The sequence below is a fragment of the Psammomys obesus genome, unplaced genomic scaffold (assembly GCF_907164565.1).
Source record: "Psammomys obesus unplaced genomic scaffold, mPsaObe1.curated_primary_1811, whole genome shotgun sequence".
Lineage (NCBI taxonomy): Eukaryota > Metazoa > Chordata > Mammalia > Rodentia > Muridae > Psammomys > Psammomys obesus.
The window spans coordinates 7119997-7145995 of record NW_026596095.1 but is presented as its reverse complement, the minus strand read 5'-3'; the positions used below and the strand labels follow the sequence as shown (position 1 = coordinate 7145995).

Sequence of the window (25999 nt, the reverse complement as noted above, 5' to 3'; positions counted from 1 at the left end):
GTTCCTCTTAGAGGCCAACCATAGAAGACCATTCAATAAAAATACACTGATAGTCTTCCTTCTCCTTCAAAGAGCAGAACGTTCATATCATCTGACTTTAAGCAAAATTCATTAAATTGACGTTATTTTCCAGTTATTTAATTCATAACGATAAAATTCAAAAGAAAATGGGTAAGATTGGCTGTTAACATTTAGCAGCACCAAGATGTGGAACAGAAACATTTCCTTTCCTTGAGCCAACAAACCGAAGCCTTTGAAAATCTTATTGCTACCTCTGCCTGCAAAATTGTTATCATCTGGCATTCCCATTCAGCTCAAGGCTGTGTAAAAGTTTCTGTGACTAAATAACTCTCAGGAGAGGGTCCACCTACACCACTTCACAGCTGGGTAAGCTCAGACGAGTGCAGAGAACAAAGCCCGTTTTGAAAGAAGAAGCTCAGCTGGGACTTTGCAATATTTTCAAATAATTGTTATATTTGAAGCAAAAATAAATACCAGGATGTACTATTTCTTAAGAAAGTAGCATATGAGGTAATAACTGGGCTTTTAATGTAGATTTACCTTCAAATTAACAATATTATTGTGGTGGCAGTTTGATGTTTGTCCTTTCTGAACAACTTCACTTGGACAGTTTTCAGTTTCATGCATTAACTTTTTAAAAATACAGGATAAAAATCTTTGTTTTTCAAACATTTTTGTAAAACTGAACTTTCTGTAACTTCAGAGGTTTTCCAGTTCCTTCTCATTGTTTTTGGATGATGGTGTCATTAAATGCACTGCTTATATTCTGGATAATTTCCTATTTTTACACTGTCTAACCTGCACAAGAATTCTTCCTGTCAAAGTACTCATAGACAGTGATTGTATTTATGTGACACACTGGGGTACATTCAGAAGATTTGGGGGAACAGCTTACATGAGCTTTAGAGAAAAATCATTGTATGTACTTTTTTTATTATTATAAAATTCTAAGGAAAGTACCAGGTCAAAGGAAAAACACAGTACTAAATTTTCATAAAACTTCCAAATAAAATATTAAAAAATAAAATAGTATGCTCCTATTTTCCAAAGTTGGTATTATACAAGTAATTTAGTTTTTAAAATGTGGTCTCTGGGGTCTAGATTGTGAAATGGGCAAAGGGGTACACTCAGTGGATGAGAGAAGGTTGTACCCACTTATGACCAACTGAAGACATGCACTGGTACCTTTCTGGCATCCCTCTGTGTCTGCATTCTTGTGGGGGTTTTGCATACATGCGTGTGTGGCAGGCAGAGGTCAATGACTCAACTGTATTGTGTAGAGTCTCTCACTGAAAAGGGGGCTCACTAATTAAATCCTTAGGCTGACTGGGTAGAACACTTCAGCAATTCTCCCATCCCTGCCTCCCCGCACTGGGCATCACAGCTTCCCACAGCGGTGCCAGCAGTTTATGTGGATTCTGGGGTCCATTCAGAGCCTCATCTTTGAGTGGCATGTGGTTTCTGGATTCAGCCATACCCACAGCACAGCCTTCTTCCCTTTAACTAAGCTGCATGCTCTGACACATTGTTAGCTCATCATTTGACTCAGAAATAATGCTGTTTTCCCCCAACTTGGTAGGACTAGGTTGTGCATGTGTTTATCACACTTAATGTCCTTCTGGGTATCCTGTTGTGAGCAGAACAGAGAAGGTGAAAGATGCCTGGCCAGCCCCTCCCCTCCTGCTGATGGTAAGAATGATTTCTTCCTGAGTTGCAAATTCATTCCCAAGGATGATTAAATATTTACAAAGTACTTAAGGAACCCCTCTATGCATTTGAACATGAAAACAGAAACTCTTGGTCATTTAAACTTTCCCCCCCCCCCAAATAAAGGGCTCTGAGTTTAATTCATAGCAATTCACTGACTTGAGAGATAACAGGACCCTGGGACAGTTGGGTGCGTTCTAAGCAGAGAGCTCACATGTGGACACAAAAGTAAATGTTAAAGTTCTAGGACACTGCCAGCAATACCAAAGATTTGTATTATTTAATTCGCACGATTTCCTCTGGGCTTAAAGGCGAAATGAGATTCAAAGCGCTAACCTTTTAAACATTAAGCTTTCTCATCGCCCCTTAACACCCAACACTACATCTTGTTCCATAAAGATGTCGTATTTCCTATATATTAACATATTATTTTGCATTTATTCATTAGGTTTTTTTTTTTCAAATTTACTTTAACATAAACCTTCCATTTATTGTCTCCCTAAATAAAAATAGCATCAAAGTCTTTTTGCAACTCCCCAAACACAGTTAGGGAATAATGATCGTATGCTAAAAACTGTAAAACGCAATTTGCGCTGTGCCCCATTTACTACAAAATCACTACGAACAATGCATTGTGTACAATGTATTGCCCCAGGGAAACGGGATCAGCCTCAGAAATGAATAAAGAACATTGCCTTGGATATCAGCTAACTCTGCTTCAGCGCTTTAAAAAACTATTTGTTATGATATTCCTTCCTGTCGAGCACATAATATGATTTCCTCAATAAAATCCAACTGTTGCCGGAATTCCAGTTTCTTTCATTTTCCACTTTTTAAGCACTAAATATTTAAACAATGCAGACCTGCACGTCTCGAGCCAGCCATCAGATCCACAGATCTCCTCGCCTAAGGTAGAGTAAGACTCCATACCGGGGACCATTACGACACACCAACAGACACAGCCGCAGCTGCTGGGGGTCCTTACCTGTCCACAGGCCAGACCCATTCCTCTCTCCCCCATGCCGTGTGGACATGACAAATTTAACTCCAGGGCATCTGCTCCAGAAGCCTGCAAGGAAAGAAAGTAGGGGTTGGGGGGAAGAAAGGCAGAACTTTATTCAGACATTGAAGCTTTCTCCATTGATTACAAAGACCATGCTTAATCTTAAACACTCTGATTTCACCACGGCTTCCTCTTTAGCCACACTCTTATCAGTCTCCCAAGTTGTAGCGAAGGTAAGAACAATAAGACATAGATTGAGAGCTTAAAAGGTGTAACTTGTTCCCCTCTATGCATTTTATTTCATCGATATAGTTCACATGATCTTAATTTTTATTTAAAATGTATTTTATATGCCAGTGTGGGCATGTTTCTTCGAATATGTGTGGTCAGTATACACAGTCAGAAGTCAGAGGGCAACACACAGGAGTTCATTCTCTCCTCCCACTGAGTGGGTTCTGGAGATGAAGTTCAGTTGTCAGGATCTGTGATAAGTGCCTTGGCTCCCTGACCTGTCTCAAAGCTCTGAATCTTTGTGTTATCACAATACCTATTCCACTGACAGGGAAAAGGAAATGCATGACATTAAATGGCAGGTCTGGCTGTTAAATGAGGTAATAGAAATTTGAACTCGATCTGTTAGAAACCATACTTTGTCTTTCCTACACAGCTTCTCCTTCTGTAGAGAGAACTTAATAATTCTAAATAATAAATGAGGATGGAAAGAAGCATGCAAAGAAAAATGTAGTTAGATACTTAGAATGAGTGAGTAGAACTTAAAATTTTTAAACTAAAAGCCAACTTCATCATATTAAAAAAAAAAAGCTCATTCTAAGAAGCATAAGCTATTGGTTCTCTTACTGAACTTCAATGACTATGAGTTATTATAATTTAAATAAACCATTCTTCCCTTAACACATAAATGGATGATTTCAAACTGAAGAGAACAGCTCAGAATACTTGGAGACTTTTCAAATTCTTGGAATGCCTATTGGGAAAAAAAAAATCAAACACTTTCTAGGGGCTGAGAAGATGGCTCAGAGGGTAAGAATATTTGTTGTGCAGGCATGAGAACCTGAGTTTTAACACAGCATGTAACGTAAAATTTGTTAAGGAATTGTGTGTCAGTCACCCAATGACAGGAGAGAGACAGAGACAAAGATCCTAGGAGGAACTTTCCAGCTAACAAGAGACCCTGCCTTACATGAGTTGACTTGTGATTTCTGTTCTGGCCTCTGCATGCAAAACTGGCAACCACACTTCCATATGTAACACACACACACACACACACACACACACACACACACACACACACACCATCTTTTAAATTTAATATAGTAACTCAAGGGACAGAGGACAAATACATTAAATTCACCAATTTTACATTATTTTACCTGCTTCTAGTATTTGATAGTAAGTTTATAATTAGGGGCTTGAGTAGATTTCAATAATAATATGTTTTACCTTATAGGAAGGCTTTTATTTTTTAAAAAATCCACTATTTACTGAGTATGCCAGACTGCTCTTTAAACCAAAAGCTGTTTCCTTAGTGTTTCTCTATTCTTCCTAATTGTTTTTCTCTATTTCACAAATTTTAAGTGTGATCTTAACGAACTCAACTTTAGTTATTTCTCAGTTGATTTTCCTGACCATCTTCATTCATTAGCACACCTGCTTTTCCTCCTCTACATCTGTGAGGGTACATTTGATCATTTTCCATGTTTCCAAACACGGACACATTATGCTGCTTTGCTACCATAATCCAGCTTGGAAATGCTTCACGTTACCTAACAAGTAAAGTAAACCAGGCTGGCCCCTTCCTGCTGGCATTGCAGTGAATGTAGAGAATGCCATGCCTACTGGACTCTGAGTTTGCTGCAAAGGATTGAGGAGGCTTTAGGTGAGCCAGCTGGTCTTCCTAGTCTGCAGCTGGACAAACATAAAGTGCAAGTAGTGGGACCTGTCTCAAGTTCTCGCCATATGGGAATGATGCACCTAGTTTAGATTGTGTATTACAATTATACATGACCGTACACTTGTGCTTTTTCCTAGTTACTTAAGATATTTCCTTTACACAGGTTTATTTAGCAATTGATAGCAAATCAATGCCACTTTGGAGTATCAGACCTTTGGGAGGCACTTGTGCACACACACACACACACACACTGTATATATATATATATATATATATATATATATATATATATATATATATCAAACTGACAATTGAAACTGGCATGGTAGACAATGCTAGCTGAAGCTAATTGTGTACATTCCATATGCAAGGATATTTCACTAAGCCTTTTGCTTTATCTTACTTCAGCTTTAAAACAACTCCAAAAGCTATGGCACATCATCATGCCCCTTTTACAGTTGATAAGCCAAACATAAAAGATTCCAATGACCCATCTCACAGAATCTTGAATGTAGAGCCTGTGGTTTATCCAGTGATTTATATCAGTGGGTAAAATTATTATTAAATCATTTGTTCCTTAAGTAATGTGCAAATACTACATCTTTTCTTTCATTTGTAGTCTGTAATCTTTACGCTGCAGTGAAAAACGTGTTTATATATGATGTGACAGTCGATGTAAAGTTTGTAAGAGAAGGAAGGGACTAGCATGAACAGGGAAGTAAGCAAGGCACTGTTAGGGAAGTAGGAGGGAGAAGAAGGTCAAAGCACATTATAGATGTCCATGCAGTTCCCTGATGAATCTGGTACCAGGGGAACAGAATATGTATCCATGAAAAGCCATTTAGAGCACCCCCTGGTGATAGTGTCACCAACCAGGAAGTCATTGAGAACATGTCTTATGCATCAAAGAGTTTGTAGCGACAGAGTCAGAGCTTGAACTTCTTTCTACAGACTGGGGTGTTTTCCTGTCCATTGATTCTGTATCTATTCATATCTCAATGTGTGCAAACACAGCTTGTCAGTCATGGGTGTGAGGTTATTTAGCAGACACAAAGAGAAAGAAGTCACTGGCTCCCAAGCCAAGGAATGCTGCAGTGGACTAAGAAAACATAACCTTTCAGCATCCTCATGGGTTCTAAACAACTGTCCAAATCAAAATTCTTCAACACCTATGGAATATGGTCTTATCTGGGGATCATTATTTAAATTTCTCAAATAGTATACACCTGTGCCTATCACTAAAATACAGGCTTGAAATGAACATCTAGGCCTTAAAATTTGAGACAAAACTGTTGTGGGTGACACTCAGGGCCTAGGGAGAACATTCATTTCACCTTTCACTATTACTGTTCTCTGAGTCCACACCATCAGGTTCCAGGGTGGCTACTTCTATTTTTAAGCAGCCACAACCATTCTAAAAAGCTATAATTGCCGAGTTTGAAAGAAACGTTTACATAAACTGAAACTGGCCTAACATTCTGACTCCAGCTAGTCATAAGGACTTCAGTTACTTAGCCCAGAATGCATCTATTCCATCTAAGAAAGGAAAAGAAAATGGTGGTGGTATGGGGTGTGGGCCAATATTCATCATCGCTGGAGGCATAGCTAAACTCCAGATTAGAAATGTGGTAAAGCTGTTTTCCACTAGGATTTAAGGCCTACTCCAGAGGATAAAAACGCATGTCTGGTACTGCAGACCTAAACCGATGGCTAGAGAGCTCACAAGCCTTAGTCATGAACCTACTGCTATTATTCAGCTAAAAAGACATAAATGTAAAGAAGGTTTTTGTTTGTTTGTTTTCTGTGTGTGTGTGTGTGTGTGTGTGCCGTAGACTGGTCAATGTGGAGAGGATATGGCCATGTGGGTGCTCAACCACAAATGGGACATCTGTATTATACCCCCTCCCAAAGGCTCGGGCATCATTACACAAGAGGAGGCAGAAAGACTGTAAGAGTCAGAGGCAAGGAGCACCAGAAGGAAAGAGCGTCTTCTGGACATGACAGGACATTTGTGTTCATGAACTCACAGCAGCTGTGGTTGTCAGCTGACATTGCAGTATGGAGTGGGAAAGGGTTCATGAGCCCCCGCCCTAACTGAGGATGTTCAGACAGTTGCTGGCATCTGAAGAAGGGAGAATAAGTTTTGTTTTTCTTCTCCTTTTCTTTCTTTCTTTCTTTCTTTCTTTCTTTCTTTCTTTCTTTCTTTCTTTCTTTCTTTCTTTCTTTCTTTCCTTCCTTCTTTCAAGTTGCTCCTCTTGGTAGGCCTACCCTACTCCAGTGGATGAGCCAGCAGTATTTGGGCATCTCAAATAAATAAAGTAAAATAATCTATAAAAATAAAAGTGTATTAAGACATAAATGACAGCTTGGGAGGGGACAAAAATGTAGAAAATTGACTGAAAGTAACCAGGGGAGGGGACAGACTGAGGACAGGCCATGTAGCACTTATAGCCAAGGTAACCATTGTGGACGTGCTAGGAGCTGGAGAGATGGCTCAGTGGGTAGTGTAAGGGCCTGGGTTTGAAGCCCAAACTGCAGGAAAATGCTGGGTGTCTGCAATCCCAGCACTGGAAGGTGGGTTGAGGAAGATCCTTCGTATTCACTGGGCAGACAGTCTGAGCAGACTAGTGGCTTCCATGTTCAGCAGGAGACTCTGTCTCTAAAGGTAACATGGAACACACCTGATAAGGATGCTCTGTGTCCACCTATGGCCTCCACGTCCATATCCACACACATGTACAAAAAGACTTAATATGCATACGCACATACACACACACATTTAGAAAAGCTATTGGAATTCTGAATCATGAAGTTGTTGAAGATCAGCTTGGCTGGGGGAGTATGGATACATTACCTACACGCAGCCTGTGTATTTTCCTACATTTGCTGGTTTTGCTTACCTTCCGGACACAAACACTCCGACAGCTCCAGTCCCTGTGGCTGTCAGCATATCTACTGGGTTAGCTGTCACAGTCTTCCCCTATGTGAGACCTAGATCTAACCACAGCCTGCACTGTCCATGGCCAAACAAGAACTCCAGGGGACCAAGAACCATGTCTTATTAAGGAGTCCTGTCCTTTCATTCCGGATCTGGGTTTAGATGAAGAATCACACTTCAGGCCATGGGGTCTGACTGTTGAGAGGGGTAGAACACAAAGTCAACACTGTTTCTATGATTCCCTCAGGAGAGACTGGAGGCAAGAAGGATCAGCTCTTCTCTTCCTCTTCTCCTACTTCTATGATAGGATGATCTTGCACAGCTCTCCCTGACCCTACACCTGAGAAATCTTCTCTGCTTCCTCAGGAAGCCTGTCCATGCTCTCTAATGCACCATTGTACATTCACTTTCCTTTCTGCCCTAGCTCATCTTTAATATAGATATAAATTATTGCTTTGGGATTGTATCCTTTAACAAGGTCTTTTCTCATTAAATATGACTCAATCTCTATTTTCTAGGCTAATACACATTAAGAAAGAAATGGATTCTAGTTGTGTTAAAAATGCATTCAAGATCTACTTAAGATCTAATACTGGCAGCCTTCAGTAACGGCTCAATTTTCCATGTTTCTGATTACACATTTAAGCTGTATGCACATCCCTGGGCTAAGATGACTCCTGTGTACCTCTGTTTGACTGCCTGTTTGACAGTTCATAAATGTGCTTTATAAATAAATGTTCCCTTGCATTAAATGGAGAAAACTAATCAATATCTCAGGAAAGTAAAAGCCTCTATGAGCAAATCTCAAACCAAGATAACTGAACGGAGCAACATACTGCTGAGTTTGCCAAAAGTTTTGATGTGCTATAAAAGCCTGAGGAAACTGCTTCTTTGCCATGATGTCTCAAACAACATGGCAACACAAGCAAGACTGATGAGGATAAAGTACTGGAAAGTATTCTGACTGTAAGTCCTCTAAGGCTAGAATTAAAAAAAAGGGTTCGTTTAGGTTTTGTTTTATTTACAAGAGAAAAACAATCATCAAGCAAGTGAGGATGATGCATCACTCTGGACACACAGTGTCCTTGGGATGGTTGCATTGGCTTCAACTCAATGTATAATTTAAACATAACTAATGTTGTGACCCTACTATACCAGAAGCATGGGCAAATATGTCTGTGTCTAGGTTCATCTTAAAAGCTATTCGTGTGCTCTTAATTGTCTATCATAGATAAGAAAACAAAAATCTGGACCAGTGAATCAAAGAAAAGCAATGTCAGCTTTTGTTTTGTTTCGTTTTGTTTTTTCAATGCTATCACCAAATACCTGAAAAGAAGCAACTTTTAAGTTGGCTTTCTCCTCTCTCGCCCCTTTTTACTTAACCTTGAGGTGTCACCAACATTCAGGGTGGGTCTTCAGATAAACAAATGCCTGCACAGACATGTGCAGAGCTGTGCCTCATTAAGGGCCCCTGGCATTTCTTAGTCCACCCAGTGGATTTCATTACCCTTCCTCCTTGTGCGAATTTAAACCCAGAATCTCACATCCTTAACTACCGATCTTTCACAACTGTAGATATTTTGATGTCACACATGTCTTTTTTGTTAGCAGTGGTGATGAGCAAAGGCTGATGATAGATTTCCTCAACTCCAATTAAACACCCAACCCACCTAAAGGACAAACTTTATAACAATGCATACATGCAACATCTAGCTACTTGCTACCCCCAAAACTGTTGGCACAGCGGTATGGTTCAAGAGTCCTTATACCACCCACAAAAAATTGTTCATGTTAGACAGTGTAGTGACTTTGAATGGGAACCATATTTTGGTATATTTTACTGTGAATTCTTCCATTGCAAAACAATAGTATGATTATGTGTTTTGAACTGTGGCTTCATAAAATCAAAATCAGTGAGTGGTTCTCTTTTTCCTTTTCAATACAGTTATTTTGCATGTGGCTATGAGCATGAATATGCTGTGTTGTGTGTGGAGGTCAAAGGACAAATGGAGAGTCAGTTCTCTACTGACTCTAGTCTGGGTCACTGGGATGGAACTCAGGTCATCAGAATTGATGGTAATCACCTTTCCTCACCAAACTGCCTCACAAACCCAACGTGATTCTTAAAAAAATAAAAAAATTAAAAAAAATAAAAAAAATAAAAATAAAAAAAAAGATGGTGAAGGAGAAGGGGATATGAAGTTGGGAGGGTGATCTGAGCATGGAGTCAGGGAGGATCTTGAGTTCGTGGAAAGAGGATATACACAAAACACATTTCATACATGTGTGAAATTATCAAAAAATATGTAAAATGTTATATTTAACGAGTTATTGGGTGTGTATAACATGAGGTGTGATGGAATCTTTCTGGCGGATGCTGGCTGATGCCCTACTTCCAAGGTGATCCAAAGGTCTATGGGTTTTCTCCTTGTGCCAAACCGCAAAGTTGGACCAGGCTTAAATTTATGAGAAGCATGTTGGTTTCCCTGCAGAATGTATGGCTTGTTCTTCTTGATATGTATATTGTTCTCCTATGGAGATATGAGATTTTGTGACATAATAGAAAGCTGACTCTTTTCTCTGTCTTTGTTATACAGTATTTAGAAAACAATAATAAATACGAGTGAAATTAAAGAACAAAGCAGAAGGTGATAACATCTACATTTGTTAAAATGCTTATTACAGCCTTTTGAATTTTGTAAGTAAACCCTCCCACTTAAAAATTAATGTCCATTACTGAAGGAAATAATTTTTAAAAGTATTTTATTCTTACAGAAAAGCAGAGAGGCACTCAGCGTGATAAAGCCATTTATCATAGTCAGCTTAAAATTGGCAAAGCTCATGCCAAGCACGGGCTCCGTGGAAGATTTCATGGTCAATTAGGTAAATACATGTATAAAGCAGACCCAGCACTGAAGATCACGGAGCCAATTACAGATCATGTTTAATTTCACCCCCCTAAGTCCCAGAAGTATTTTTTTCCCTTCAGAATTTTAAAAGTATCCAAATAAAATGTACAACCAACATTTTTTGAACACCGTAGAGAAGATTATGATGTTTCATAATGTCAGGTCTTCAGCATGCATCTTTAGCATGGCTGAGAACTTTTCAAGAGCCCTAGCCAGGAATGTCCCACCTAAGTTGCCTAAGTGTATTTTTCCGTTTGAAATACAGATCTGTGGCACATGGCTAGTTGTTTGCATTTGTGCGAGGTTTATTTATATGGTGGCATGGCTGGTGGTGAGCATGCCATTCAGCAGCCTCCCATCCCAGCACTGGTTATGTGTTGGTATTCAAACCAGAACAGTATTAAATGAACCTTTTATACTTTAAATATTCAGGACTTTTATATTCAGAATCTCTTCTCTTACTGTCAAACTAGTTTGCCTAAAGGCAAGGCAAGATCAAGTTAGACTCTCAAAGGTAGAATTAAATTTTATCATGGCATCCATCATAATATACAGTTTGCTTAATATGCAAATGCAGAGCATATGGATTCAGAGAATAAAGGGATTTCAGGTACCGTGTGAAATCCAAGGGACTGCTTTTATAGAATAGATTCCTTTTAAATTTACATTTCCATCATTTAAATAAAAACACAGGGTAAACAAATTATAATAGAAATGTTTTAACTTACATTTTCAATTCAATTTCACTTTTCCTGTATATATATATATATATACAGGAATATATATATAAATATATATATATATATACAAATATATATATATTTGTGGCAGCTCTTTACTTAAAACTAATAAAAACGAGAGAGGTGAAGTAAGATAAACAGAAGCTAAAGAAGTTCTTACCTCAGCCATTTTGGAGAGTTCCATCCAGTCGTTTTTGTTGTAGCTGCACATAATGCTGGCGATCAGGATCTTCACAGAGAAAAAGAGAACAAGAGAATGTGTGTTCAAGGAGGCCTCACTGCTTAGCACACATATAAATGCCCGTACACGTATATCTATAGTGACAAGCTCCATTAGAAACATTAGTTTTCACTCTGCTGCAAAAGGAAATGTCACTAGAAGTGGCGGCTTGAGCAGCTATCTCAACATGTATGTGCATGTGCCTGCAGCTTTGTATGAGAGTTCACAGGTGTGCTAGTACATGTGTATGGAGCTAGGCATGCGCATCTGTGTGTAGGTGCATGATTGCAGGGCGCTTGTAGAGGCCAGAGAACCTTGGGCGGGTTTCTCAATGGCCATTTCCATTTTTGACTCTCTCTTCTGGAGACAACATTTGTCACCGGTGTGGATATCATCGACTTAACTCGATTGGCTAGACAGTGGGCACCATGCATCTCTTGTCTCTATATCCTCAACACTGAGGCTCCAAACCCTAGCTGCCACTCCTAGCACCTTACGTAAATTCTAGGGATTGAACTCTTCTCCTTAGGCCTGAGTGGCAAACACTTCACTGACCAAAGAACAATTCCCCCCCCCCCTTTTTTTCTGAGTCTCAGCTTTCTCACTTCTCAAACATGGATTATAATATTGACTTTGTCATCTCAGAAAGTGGTAGTGGAAATTGCACAAATTTGTGTGCAAATGTGTGCAAGTGAGAGAGAAGTCTAATTTCTAGAACGCCGTTGAAATGCATATTACTATAATTTTTAGCACAGCAAAAAGAGTTCAATGTAAGGGAAAGAAAAATATAATGTTCCCTTCAATAATAACACATTACAATATGTTTAATAGTTTCATATATTTCTTGTGAATTATAGTTTTAAATTACATTAAACGACTTTACATTGCATTGGATTTCGGTAGGCTGATGATTTATATACAGCCTTACATTAACCCATCAATGGAGTATATATGGCAGTAGTTACTAGTGTCTGCTCCAAAGCCAGGATTCTCCCATCTTTAGGTTGTGCACTGAATGAGGATGTAGATTTCCTAATTAGTAAAATATGAACAACAGTACAGATAAAAGCAAGAATGTCACTAGCTAAGACATTTAGCTTTACAGTGGGCATTGTTTGAAAGGATTTTGCTTTATGAACTTATTTAATAATTCCAACCTTGTTTGGTCCATTTTGATGCCCATTTTTCTCCCTTGGTCCCAAAGGCCCTGAGTTGTAAAGCCCATACCATTACTACAAGGAAGATCAGGGCTCAGGCCCAGAGGTGCTACTCGTAGTCCATGATTTCAGTTGCTAGCTCTTGCTGGTCTTACGTACGTACTCAAGGAATGCTAGGAATTGTTTTTCAGTGTTACATCCTTCACTGACTATGAGACGAAGGCACCAGGAGTTTATGCTGTGCACGAAGTCATGGGGTCTAGTGACAGAATCTGCTAGAGGTTACTGAGCTGCCACCATACATTTCTTTCTATATGTGTCTAACATTAGTGGGACATACATCAAAAGTCAAATGAATGTTTCCATCATGGATGGAAAGATGTAAAGCTGAGAGCACATTGGCGAGAGCTCTGAAAACCATGAAGAAGCTGTCTTTGAAACTGGGTTAATGTGAGTCCTTTGGTAGACTCTAGACACCATAGTAACTACTTTTTTTTAATGTTTTTTATTAGCGTTTTTAAAAATAAAATTATTAATTATTTCTTATGATTTACTCACTTTGTATCCATGCTGTGGCCCCCTCCCTCATCTCCTTCTATGCTCCTCCCCTACCCTACTGATAGGGTAGGTCTTCCTCCCCTCATATGTGACCCTAAAGGAGCGTAGAAATCATTCAATTCCCTGGTGGTCAGACAATCAGGGACAAAAACTACATAGATGAATGTCTTTTTCCTTAAACATTTAAGATGATGGATTTCCAGGTTCTTTATTCTGTCAAAGTAAAAACAAACAAACAAACAAAAAAAGCAACGTATAAATTATTTAGATTGACCCCTTTAAGGGTCCTGTATCACATATCCTGTATACCAGACAGATACTTACTCTACAATTCATAACTTTAGCTAAACACAGTTATAACGTAGCAACAAAATAATCTTACAATGAGTGGCTCACCACAATATGAAAAACCATATTAAAGATTTGCAGCATTAGTAAGGCAGAGAACCACTGGTTTAGAAATACTGCCATACCTCCTCCGGTCTGAGGGCTCCTTTAAGGGGAATAAACATTTTTTTTTTCTTGTCTTATTTCAAATAGTTCAATCCCCCAGGATAGCCCAAACCAGGCAATTTGGAGGAAGAAAGGGTATTCACCCTCTGTGTCACACATGAGAACCCAGACCCTCCTTTTGGACTTGGTCGCTGACTCCAGATACCCCGTCCGTGAAGAGGTTCTTTGTGTGCTATGCTGTATGGTGTGTGTGTTTTTCATAAAATTTGGCTGAAAGTAGTGATTGTGATTTAGTTCGTGTTTTTTGTTTAATTGGTGGAGGAAAACAAACCCATCCCTGCACTCTTAAAAAGACATCATCTGGGCACCATCATTTAATAAACAATAACCAATATAGCGGTTGGCATATAGAAACAATTCCATGAATATACGCATTAAAGCAACAAATGTTCAAGAGAAGGGAGTTGCTTTATTAGCTGGTCTTTTTTTTTTTTTTAAACATTAAGCAAAAGTGGATATCTTGGGATAGAGAAGAAGATAAAAATCAACAAGTTGGTGCAAAACTATTAGAAAATAATTTTTCTTTATTAATTACACTTTAATCACTTCATATCTCCCCTGTGGTTCTCTACCTCCTCCCATCCCAATCCCTCCCTTCCTCCACCCTCTGCATGCATGCCCCTCCCCAAGTCCACTATAGGGGAGGACTTCTTTTCCTTCCTTCTGATCCTAGTCAATTAAGTCTCATCAGGAGTGGCTGCATTGTCTTCTGTGTCCTGGTAATGCTGCTTTCCCCTCAGGGGGAGGTAATTAAAGAGCAGGCCAATCAGTTCATGTCAGAGACAGTCCCTGTTCCTATTACAATGGAACCCACTTGGATACTGAACTGCCATGAGCTACATCTGTGCAGGGGTCTTAGGTTATCTCCATGCATAGTCCTTGGTTGGAGTATGAGTCTCAGGAAAGAACCCTGTGCTCAGACTTTTTGTTTCTGTTGCTCTCCTTGTGGAGTTCCTGTCCTCTCCAGATCTTAGTGTTTCCCACTTCTTTCCTAAGATTCCCTGCACTCTGCCCAAAGGTTGCCCATAAGTCTCAGCATCTACATTGATAGTCTGCAGGGCAGAGCTTTTCAGAGGTCCTCTGTGTCAGGCTCCTGACTTGTTCTCTCTTTTCTCCTTCTTCTGATGTTCAGCTTCTTTGCTTTTCTGGATAGGAATTGAGCATTTTAGCAAGAGTCCTCCCTCTTGATTAGTTTCTTTAGGTGTACAGATTTTAGTAGGTTTATCCTATATTATATGTCTATATGAGTGAGTATATACCATGTGCATCTTTCTGCTTCCTCACTCAGGATGATCTTTTCCAGATCCCACCATTTACCTGCAAATTTCATGATTTCCTTGTTTTTTATTACTGAGTAATATTCCATTGTGTAGATATACCACAATTTGTGCATCCATTCCTTCACTGAGGGGCATCTGAGCTGTTTTCAGCTTCTGGCTATTACAAATAAGGCTGCTATGAACATGGTTGAGCAAATGTCCTTATTGTGTACTTGAGAATCTTTTGGATATATGCCTAGGAGTGGTATAGCTGGATCTTGAGGAAGCGCTATTCCTAGTTGTCTGAGAAAGCGCCAGATTGCTTTCCAGAGTGGTTGTACAAGTTTACATTCCCACCAGCAGTGGAGGAGGGTTCCCCTTTCTCCACAACCTCTCCAGCATGTGTTTTCTCTTGAGTTTTTGATCTTAGCCATTCTGATGGGTATAAGGTGAAATCTTAGGGTCGTTTTGATTTGCATTTCCCCAATGGCTAATGAGGTTGAGCATTTTTTAAGTGTTTCTCTGCCATTCGATATTCCCCTGCAGAGAATTCTCTGTTTAGCTTTGTACCCCATTTTTTTAATTGGATTACTTGATTTTTTGCTGTTTAACTTCTTTAATTCTTTATATATACTGGATAATAGGAGACAAAGTGAAGAACAATTGAGTTTAAGGTACATATCATTTCTGGTAAAGGGGAAAATACAATCAGAGTTGAAGGTATACAAGATGGTATGACTATACAGCCACTGAGGAGGTGGCAAGAGGTATGATGTATGAATGTGGGTGACAGGGATAATCATGGAGCATTAGTCAAACAAAGGTTGAACAATGGGCTATAGAATGCAGAGGGCCAGCAGTTTAGGACAAATTCCTAACACAAGTAAATGCATAGAATCAAAAGCAGACGATGAATAGAGGAGGGGCATCTAGCATGCCCTCTCTGCATTGTATATGTGATGATTCAGCTCTTCTCTGATGAAATAAGGGTTTCCAAAAGAACGTTTTGCCCATGATAGTTTCTGTAGAGACCCAAAGTAAAAGGAACACCCCCTTTTTTTTGTCCTAATATCTTTATCTAGTATCAAAGGGTCTCTATCCAGACCGGGTCCCTTTAGTGACAAATGTTCTGTCTCCCTTTCCAAGTATTCCTGTTCAGAGATGCCTGCTCACTCTCCAGCAAGAAAAAGGGCCCTGGAGGAATAATAAAGAGAACAACAAATTGTTTAGAATGAGACCTAATGTCTCCTGAAATGGCTCTCTGATGTAGGGAAAGACTCAGAAGGATGAAAAGGAAAAGGGAAAATGAGGAGGGACAGGAAGAGGAGCTATAGGGTGGAGAAGATGAAGGAGAAATGAATAAAAGGAGGAGGGAGAAGTATATAAGGCCACAAGGAAGGAAAGAGGAGAAGGAATGGGGAGAAGAATGAGGGGTGTGACAGAGAAGGGAGAAGAGGAGGAACAGCCTTATTCCCCATTTGGACAGAGTCAGGTGACATTCCAATTGTTTTCTTTGGAGTAGCAAACCAAAATGGCAAAGCCTGCTCTATAAGGGCTCAAGGATAGATCCCCCGGGCATGCTGCCAGAAGGCATGAGTAGAGATGGTCAGATAAAATGTCTGAGAGCCAAAAAGAGTCGGGTAACTCTGCTGTGGTAAAGCTGACAGGCGATGGATTGGATTTTTTTTGAAAGTTTTATTTATTTACTTTTAAACAAAGCAATGTCCCCACGTATGTACAAAGTTCTTTCATCACTGCAGCCACAGCAAGGCACACCCATCATATTCTCCCATTCCCTCTCAAGGAGGGGGTAGGACAGACAGCAAGGACAATCTTGCCACAAGATAGGGATAGGGGCTTCCTTCAGGAAGAGGGCTGGCCAGAAGCACACTGCCCAATCACTGGCAGCTGGGCCTCTCGGCTGGGCATTCACACAGCTGCTTTTCTCAGCGCGTCATTTTAAATTTTGATAAAGCTGTATTTTCTTCAAGTTTGTATTGATTGTGTCAGGATTCCTCAAAGTCATCAAATCCACTACAGGTTTCTGGACTCAAAAGGAACTATAATAGGGTTGGACAAAGACGAATAAATACTGTTCTGGAATTAATATGCTTTCGAGTGAGAAATCACCCTTCCTGTGTCTGGCTCTGGCTAATGTCCAAAGAGGAGCTGGCCATGAAAAGCAGATTCTATTAACTTATATGTTCCTTAGGTTTATGCCCTGATCAAAGGCTGTCATCTTTACATGTTTGCCAGGTCCGAGCTCCACGTTTCAACAGCTTCAACAGGAGCTACTTAGGCAGATATTTTACACAGCAAAGATACTGCCGATTTTTGTTTTGCTGGTTGTTTTTGGCTTTTCTGAGACAGGGTTTCCCTGTGTAGCCCTAGCTCTGTTCCGGAACTTGTTCTGTGTACCAGGATCCTCCTGCCTTTGCTGCACAAACACTGGGATTAAAGGTGTGCACCACCACGTCACCTCCTGGCTCAGAATTATTTCATAATTACACTAGTGTTGTTCTTTTCAAAGAGTTGTCACCCAGGGTCATCTCGCCCACCTGGCAGAACTATACTTTTCCTGCTAACAGTGCAAGTGACTTAATTGCAGACCAAGTGATTGTGTAAAGTGATTGTGATTGTGGCCTACACAGTCCCCCTTGATCTCCCTCTCCCCAATGCCTGTTCTTTGATATGGAGATGGACCTAATGGCAGGTTGTAAGTCATGCTTGTCTCCTTTTGTTTTAGAATGAAGCCCAATTAGAGGTCAATCTTGGTGAGTAAACCCTAACAGAAACTTTCTCAGCAACCCTCAACTTCGATTATGGTACAGAATTTTCTTTCTCACAGTTCCTAACTCGTCTGGTCAGTATACTGAAGGGACTCTGGCCAGCTTGAGTGAAGTGAACCTGGCTCTGGCAGGCCTTGTCCTCCTTCCTGGATTCCCTCTGCCTTGTTAAAAACCCTTAGATTGCATTGTTAAAAACCCTTAGATTGCATTCCTAAAGCTAGCCATCAATCCCTTATTTGGCCAATTCCTCCTCCTGAGGCTGACTATGTAGGCCCAGGCCTCATACTATTGAAGTCTAGCAATCAAAAGCCCATGTTGGCTCACCTAGTTAGCATGCACAATTAAAATTAAGCACCTCCTACTAACACAGACTTTCCCCCGTTTACCTTTATACATTGCCATTTTCCTACATGCCACGCCTGCCTGCTCTCTATCCAGAGGCAGTCATTTGTCACACTCCAGGACACACATCTCTCCACCCTCTCCGGTATTACCTTCTCCTTCTCCCTCATCCTCTGTCTATCTCCTGTCTTTTTCTCTTATTCCTTGCCCTCTGTCCCTTTGGGGCAAATAAATCTTTGTGCTGAGGACTTGGTCTTGGTGGTCTTGGGCCATACTGATCCTTACACAAACAAACTTACTTTTAGTCATACTGGAAGCTGTCCCCTTTTAGCTACATTTTACTTTGTATAACTTAATAATTCCTAAGAAAGCTTACTAAGAGATTCTTTTTAGCATCAGTTTTACTCCTGGAAGTGTCGATTGCATCATTGTCCCTTAAAATATTGTCCTGGAAGTCAAGAGCCACCAGTGCTATCAGGTTTTTGTGGGTGCAGAGGCTGGATGTAGCCCGTGTGAGCTTCTCCCTGGGATGAGCTTTTATAGCCTTCTAGGTAGCCAAGCTGCAACTTTTCTAAAGAGGCTTCATTATCTTGCCCCTCAACAAGAAGAAAGAATCCCAGGCTGGGATAAACACAGTGATTGGTTGGTTACACCAATATAGAACCACGAAAGTCACAAAAGTGTTGTTATTAGCCCTTCAACTAGACAGTAAATGTGTTGATATTCTCTAGTGACCATTGCCCTCTTATTTATCCACCACCTCCTGGTTCTTCTTTTGCTTATTTTATTAGGGCTGGCAGAGTGGCCAGAGGAAAGTGAGAAAGTAGAGACAACCAGGAATGGAAGAAAGGCCCATGTTGCAGACACCCGCTAGAACATGTCTTCACATAAGGACTTATAAATACTACTTTTCCACTGAACATGCTTTGACTTTTAAAAAGTGCTGTATGTAAAACAAGTATTACCACTTTTGAGAAAATCTGATGAGAAGTTTCTTTTTCACAGTCAAGTTAAAAGAAAATATAACTTCATAAATGATTTAAAAGCAGGATTATTAGGTCTGGGCTATCTAGCTTAATAGGGTCCTAACTTGGCAGGAGTAAAGCACTGGATTCAGATTCATAAAGCACTGTAATTAGTTTAACCATTCTAAATATCTATATCTAAAACCAAAGCATGGTTTGTAAAAGTTCAGTTCATACAGTAGCTCATAGATGTTACAGTGACTGCAAAATTATCTTAACTTTCATTAAAACAGAACTGAGCTTTTCTAGATTCACGCTAAAAGGTATCCACTTTGAAAGGAGATGGAGCATAATTTAATCTTTCTGTGATGATTAAAAAGTCCGTTAGTGTTTTGCTTGACTCAGTTTTTAATCAAGTAAAAGAGGACAGGCTATTTTGCTTGCTATGAGAAAAGTGAAACTGATGGGTACTGCTCATGATGAAGTATCATAGCACGCTACGAGAAATGAATACTCACTGAGACATATTCCTAATCAAATCTTCACTTAATTTAAGCCATTCCCTGAGCACTCTTCTTATAGTTCATATTTTAAAACATTATTGAATGAGGTGATATATAAGAGCCAAACACTGCTCATGAACTTTGGCCCTACCTTGTAGTTTATGACAAACACTGGTAGGCAGTTCTAATGACGTGGAACAAGCTACTAACACACAAATTCAGCTCCCATCATGGTAGCTGATAGCCGAGACACAGAAGTCAAGAGATTGAGGCTTTGGCTTACAGTCTTTACTCAGTCAACATTCAACCAATATTTCCCAAGCATGTACTATGTACAACTAACTGTTCTAACTTGGAAGTAGTACATGGCAACACGAAAAAAAATTTCCTTGCCACTTTGAGTAATGAAATGCACCCATTTCTCTACCTAGCCAACCACCAGCTCCAGATTTCTGTGAAGAGTGCAAAAATAAGGAAAATGTAGCAGAGTCAATGGGGGTGAGGGGAAATGCAGTCATAACAGATGGACAGTTAGTCGAGGGCCCTTTGTATTATGACCTGAGAGATGAGAAGGTCCTTTCCTCTGAAGAATGGAATGGGGGGTCAAATTTGGCCTTCTGAGAAGGGAAAGGTGTATTAAGGATTGAAGGGGAATGAACTTAGAATGTTCAAAAGACCAAAGTTCCCCAAATCTTCAAGACAGGACAAGAGCAGTAGGAATAAAAAATGAGAAGCAGCCAATAGCTGTCCTTCTAGAAGCTCGGACCCCTTGGAGAGGTAATCAAGAAGTTGTGTATGGTGATAAAGCAATCCCGCTTACATCTATCAAATACATTTCTGACATTTTCCTAAGGAAACAAATAAGGATAAGAGATGTGAAAATATGAATTTCAGTTTGGGTGAGATGGTGTGGTATCCATGGAAATGCAGAGAAGTTGATGGTTCCGTGCTAGATGCTAAACGGCAGGTGAGTGTTTAGATTCAAGGGGACAAAGAAAGGGTAATGTTAAGAATGATTCCTAGACTATTACTTTAAACTCTGAATTTGAGGATACAAATTATATACAAACATGGAATAAAGCCTAGTGAGGAGAGGAGTAAGAAAACACAAGGTTCAATTTTAATATGTTCCATATGATGTTTCCAGCAAGAATTGCAGTAGTGAAGTTACGGATGTGCCCTTGGTACATGTGCTGATAATCCACCAAAGAGATTAAGGATCAAATTATAAAATAAGGGGACTTTAATATATCATAGAATTCATAGTCAACTGGCAAGGTGATTGGAAACTAAATAGAATAAAGTAAATAAAAACAAAGGGCCAATGCCCCACCTCATGATACACGAGAATATAGTTTCATGATGGAAGGAAGTTCTCCAAAATGCAAGGTATGACCCAGTGTGAGGAATTCTGATGAAAGTTTATGTAAAGATGCTGTAAAACAGTTTCTGGAGATTGTACCATTTTGTGATGCTGGGAGGAAGGTGAACAACTCAAAACAGCTTCAAAAGTACCCGAAACTGACTAGTTTCCTGAGGTCTCTCGGGAGGCAGAAACCAGCAGAAATTCCTGAAAGGGGTTTAGAGCAGCTGAATCACTTGGAAAGGATACTCTCTAAGCTGTTGAGCTGTTCCAGGCTCTCAGCTTTTGTGAACTATCATCCTGCTGTGGTGGTTCTGGTGATGCATCTACCTTTGAGTTATTCCTGCTCCTCTAAGTAACCAATAAAACTTAGTGGTTTACCAAGTTGGACTTCTGTGGCATCTGTACTTCCTGTGTGGAGTGAGTATGGATTTATGCAATACTTCCCCAAAGAAAAGTTTTGTCATACAACAAAGGAGAGAGGATAATGCAGCCGGTTCTGGTGAGACCTTATAAGCTAGGGTCAGATGGAAGGGGAGGAGGACTTCCCCTATTAGTGGACTTAGAGAGGGGCAGGGAGTAGATGAGGGACGGAGGTGGGATTGGAGGGAATGAGGGAGGGGGCTACAGCTGGGATACAAAGTGAATAAACTGTAATTAATATAAAAATAAAAATTTAATTAAAAAATAAATTCATTAAAAAAAGGACAGAGAAGTATCCAGTGGATTTGATAACACAGAGATCTCTGGTCACATTTGCGTGATGGTTTTTACTGAACAGCAAGGGTCTGACTTAAGACTGGCATGGGTTGAATAAACAGAATTTGAAGACGTAGGAAGGGAGATACTCCCTCAGAGCTTTGTTGGGGTGTCCTGCTTTCAGTTCCTGTTGTTAAAGTATCCTCACAACTTAAGGGAGAATGGGCTTATTGAGCTGTGGACTCCAGTTTAAAATTCTGTCACTGAAAAGTATTTAAGGAGGCAGGAAATGGAAGCAGCTGAGTCCCATCCACACTTGCTAGTAGAGAGCAATCGATGGATGCATGCATGTGCTGAGCATGTTCTCACTGATAGTCTCTCCTGTCTCTGTAGCTTTGTCTCTCTGTTTCAATCATTCTAAGGTCTAGCTGATAAAACAGTGTCACCCTGACGGTAGGTCTTCCCTCATGGGCATACCCAGAGGCCAGCCTAATCTAGACAATATTTTGTACTTCATTTTAGGAAGGGTGTGAAGAGGCAAAGGAGATACTGTAGGAAGCCCAACGCAAGTCCCTTTTAATCATTTTAATATGTTTTATATTGGTGGAATGATCTGTAAGAAAGTATGAAGATGATGAGAGGTAATAATGAATCAAGAGTGATGGGAGGCCATGTCCTTTCAGAGAGGCAAGGACATCCTATTCAAGTTAACAGGGCAGGAGGCAGAGAGAAAAGAAATGGCTGTGATAGGCTAATAGATTTAGTGTGAAAAGGTGAACTCGTCATTGTTGATAAGTCTCCTTTCTGATATAGAAGGCAAGATTTCTTGAAAAGAGTAAATAGAAAAGGGAAAAAGGTTCAGAATTATGAGGGCAAGGTAAAAATAAAATATACATCTAAGAAAATAAGAGAACAAATCTACTAGACTATGGTAAAATTACAAGGTTTCAAGGCAAAGGTACTATTGAATGTTGATAATACTTTGGGAAAGAAAGAGTAACTAGTAGAAATGAAAGTACAAGATGATATACAAAGTCAGGACACAGATTATATGGCTGAACACAAAATACAGGTTGTATAGATTGCCTTAGAGTGGTGATCCATTTTATGAAGACTCTTTCTAGTGCACTGGTCATTAAAATTTGATGTGTTTTATGAAAAAAAAAAAAAAACAATCTCTACTGTATTGTGCTTTGTAGACAATGCTTTTAAACTAGAATTTTCCTGCTAGGTTTGGTAGCAGTAGCCTGTAATTTTAGCACTCAGGAGTCTAAGGCAAAAGGATCTGGGTTTTTAGGATAACCTCGGTGTATTAGTTAGTCTCTGTTGCTTTAAATAGACATCATAACTACACAAATCTTTTTTAAATTTATTTTTTTAATTTTTAAAAATATATTCACTTTGTATCCCAGCTGTAGCTCCCTCCCTCTGCCCCTCCAAATCCTACCCTCTCTTCTTCTTTTCCTCCCATGACCCTTCCCCAGTCCACTGATAGATGAGGTCCTCCTCCCCTTCCATCTGACCCTAGCCTATCAGGTCTCATCAGGACTGGCTGCATTGTCTTCTTTTGTGACCTGCTAAGGCTGCCCCCCCCACACCATCACTCAGGGGTAGGTGATCAAAAAGCCAGCAACTGAGTTCATGTCAGAGACAGCCCCTGTTCCCCTTACTAGGGTACCCACTTGGAGACTGAGCTGCCATGGGCTACATCTATGCAGGGGTTCTAGGTTATCTCCATGAATGGGCCTTGGTTGAAGTAGCAGGCTCAGAAAAGACACCTGGACCCAGATTTTTTGGTTCTGTTGCTCTCCTTATGGAGCTCCGGCACCCTCCAGGACCTTCTATCTCCCCTTCTTTCATAAAAGTCCCTACACTCTGCCCAAAGTTTGGCTATGAGTCTCAGCATCTGTTTCAATATCCTTATGGGTAGAATCTTTCAAAGGCTCTCTTTGATAGGCTACTGTCCTGTTCCCTGTTTTCTCCCTTTTCCAATATCTGTCCCTTTTACCTTTCCGAATGAGGATTGAGCATCTTACTCAGGATCCTCCTTCTTGCTTAGCTTCTTTAGGTATACATGTTTATCCTATATTATATGTCTAATATCCACTTATAAGTGAGTATATACCATGTCTGTCTTTCTGCTTCAGGGATACCTCACTCAGCATGATCTTTTCTAGTTCCCACCATTTGCCTGCAAAGTTCATGATTTCCTTCTTTTTAATTGCTGAGTAGTATTCCATTGTGTAAATGTACCACAATTTCTGTAACCATTCCTCAGTTGAGGAACATCTGGGTTGTTTCCGGATTCTGCTTTGAACATGGTTGAGCAAATGTCCTTATTGTATAGTTGAGCATATTTTGGATATATGCCTAGGACTGGTATGGCTGGATCTTGAGGTAGCACTATTCCTAATTTTCTGAGAAAGCGCCAGATTGATTTCCAAAGTGGTTGTACAAGTTTACATTCCCACCAGCAAAGGAGAAGGGTTCCCCTTTCTCCATATCTTCTCCAGAATGTGTTGTCCCTTGAGCTTTTTATATTAACCATTCTGATGGTTGTGAAGCGGAATATCAGGGTTGTTTTGATTTACATTTTCTTGATGACTAAGGACACTGAACATTTCTTTAAGTGTTTCTCTGCCATTCGATATTCCTCTATTGAGAATTCTCTGTTTAGCTCTGTACCCCATTTTTTAATTGGATTACTTGATTAAAGAAAAGTATTTAATTGGAGTTGGCTTATCATTTCAGAGGTTTAGTCCATTATCATCATGCTAGGAAGCATAGGAAGACACAGGTAGATATGATGCTGGAGATTTAGCTGAAAGTTCTACATTTTAATCAGCAGGCAGCAGGAAGGGAGACTTTGGGACTGGCTTGAGTACTTGAAACCTTATAAACCAACTTCAGTGACATACTTCTTCCAATAAGACCACCCCTGTTCAAACAAGGTCATACCTCTTAATAGTGTCATTCCATATGAACCTATGGGGGCCATTTTCATTCAAACCACCATACTAGGCTATGTGAGGAGACTGGCACAAGAGAATGTCCACCTCATTCAAGCTACATTTTCGATAATTTTGAGTTTTCTTTTAGTTAAAAAAGGTAACCCAAGGAAGTACACACTTCTTATGCAAGCATTTAAACCTCATGAATTATTAAAATTTTAAACCATTCTAAAATACCAGGTATAACAATTTGTTGGTAAGATTTTCATACTTTTCTCCCTAAAATAAATCACAAAGATTAAAAACTATATGTGGACACTTACTCTCCATAAAAGAATAGTTAGATTTCCTCCATTGCCATTCTTTACAGTTCAAAGTTAAGAATCAAAATTAGTGGTCAGTTACTTTCAATTTAACAATCGCACTTCATGGGATAAACACAATGATTTTTGTTAAAGTGTCACTTAACCCAAAGAACAGTAAAGTTTATTTGATAGAAATTAATGCAAGGGAGAGATTTCATATTCATTGGTTATGAGCAGGTTATCTTGTCTGATTCCCACTAACTTGAAGTCTAGGCTTTGAAACACACTGTCAATAATGCTTTTGTATTCTGCAACTGCACAGTGAACTACACTGGAAATCCAGTTTAGGATTCGGCTTCGAGATAGCCAAAATATTGTGATAGGTTAAAAAAAAAAGTTATGAAATGACAGAGGTGAGCAGATGTAAATTAGATGTAGCTGAGTTAGGTTGTGTCAAGACATTTCACCAAATCATTCCTAACTCCCCTGGGATTATATTGAGTAGGGAACAGTAGCAGGACATAAGAATTACAAGAATCTGTATGTATGTATATATATAAAACATTAATTGACATACACATTCAAGTTTTTTATTAATTTTTTATTTTTTTCTTCACAATTTATTCATTATATATCCTGATTGAAGCCCCCTCCCTTAACTCCATGAGTCCCACACTCCATCCCTCTTTACCTCATCCCCTTCCCCTAGTAAACTGAAAGGGGAGTTCTCCACTATTGCCATCTGCCCATAGCTTGTAAGTCTCATCAGGACTGCCTGGGTCCTTTTCCTCTGTGGCCTGGCAAGGCTGCATCATCAGGGACAAGTAATCAGAGAGCAGTCAACTGAGTTCATGAATAGAGGCAGACCCTGGTCCCCTCACTCAGAGATCCACATGGAGACTGAGCTGTCAATTGGCCACATTCAAATTTTGAGTACACTTTCTCCCTTAGTACAAGTACAGTGAGTGTGAGACTGGGTCGGTTTCCCTAAAAGGCACACATTGACTCCAGGATATTTAAAACTTGTCATACTGTATTTGCTCATTCTTTGTCTAGTGATCATAAGGGAGAACAATATCTGCATAGGTTATTTTTTATTTAGTTTTAAATTGTCTTCAAGACAACCTTTTGTTATTATTTGGTGG

The 25999-nt window shown here is 39.7% G+C and overlaps 1 protein-coding gene across 1 annotated transcript in view; it reads right to left on the bottom strand.

Moving 5' to 3' along the window:
• Positions 1–25999, bottom strand: part of Dpyd (dihydropyrimidine dehydrogenase) — an 844213-nt gene that overhangs the window by 279494 nt on the left and 538720 nt on the right. Inside the window, 2 exon segments of the mRNA XM_055628041.1 lie at positions 2714–2797; positions 11391–11459. Coding sequence (XP_055484016.1) covers positions 2714–2797; positions 11391–11459 — 153 coding nt within the window.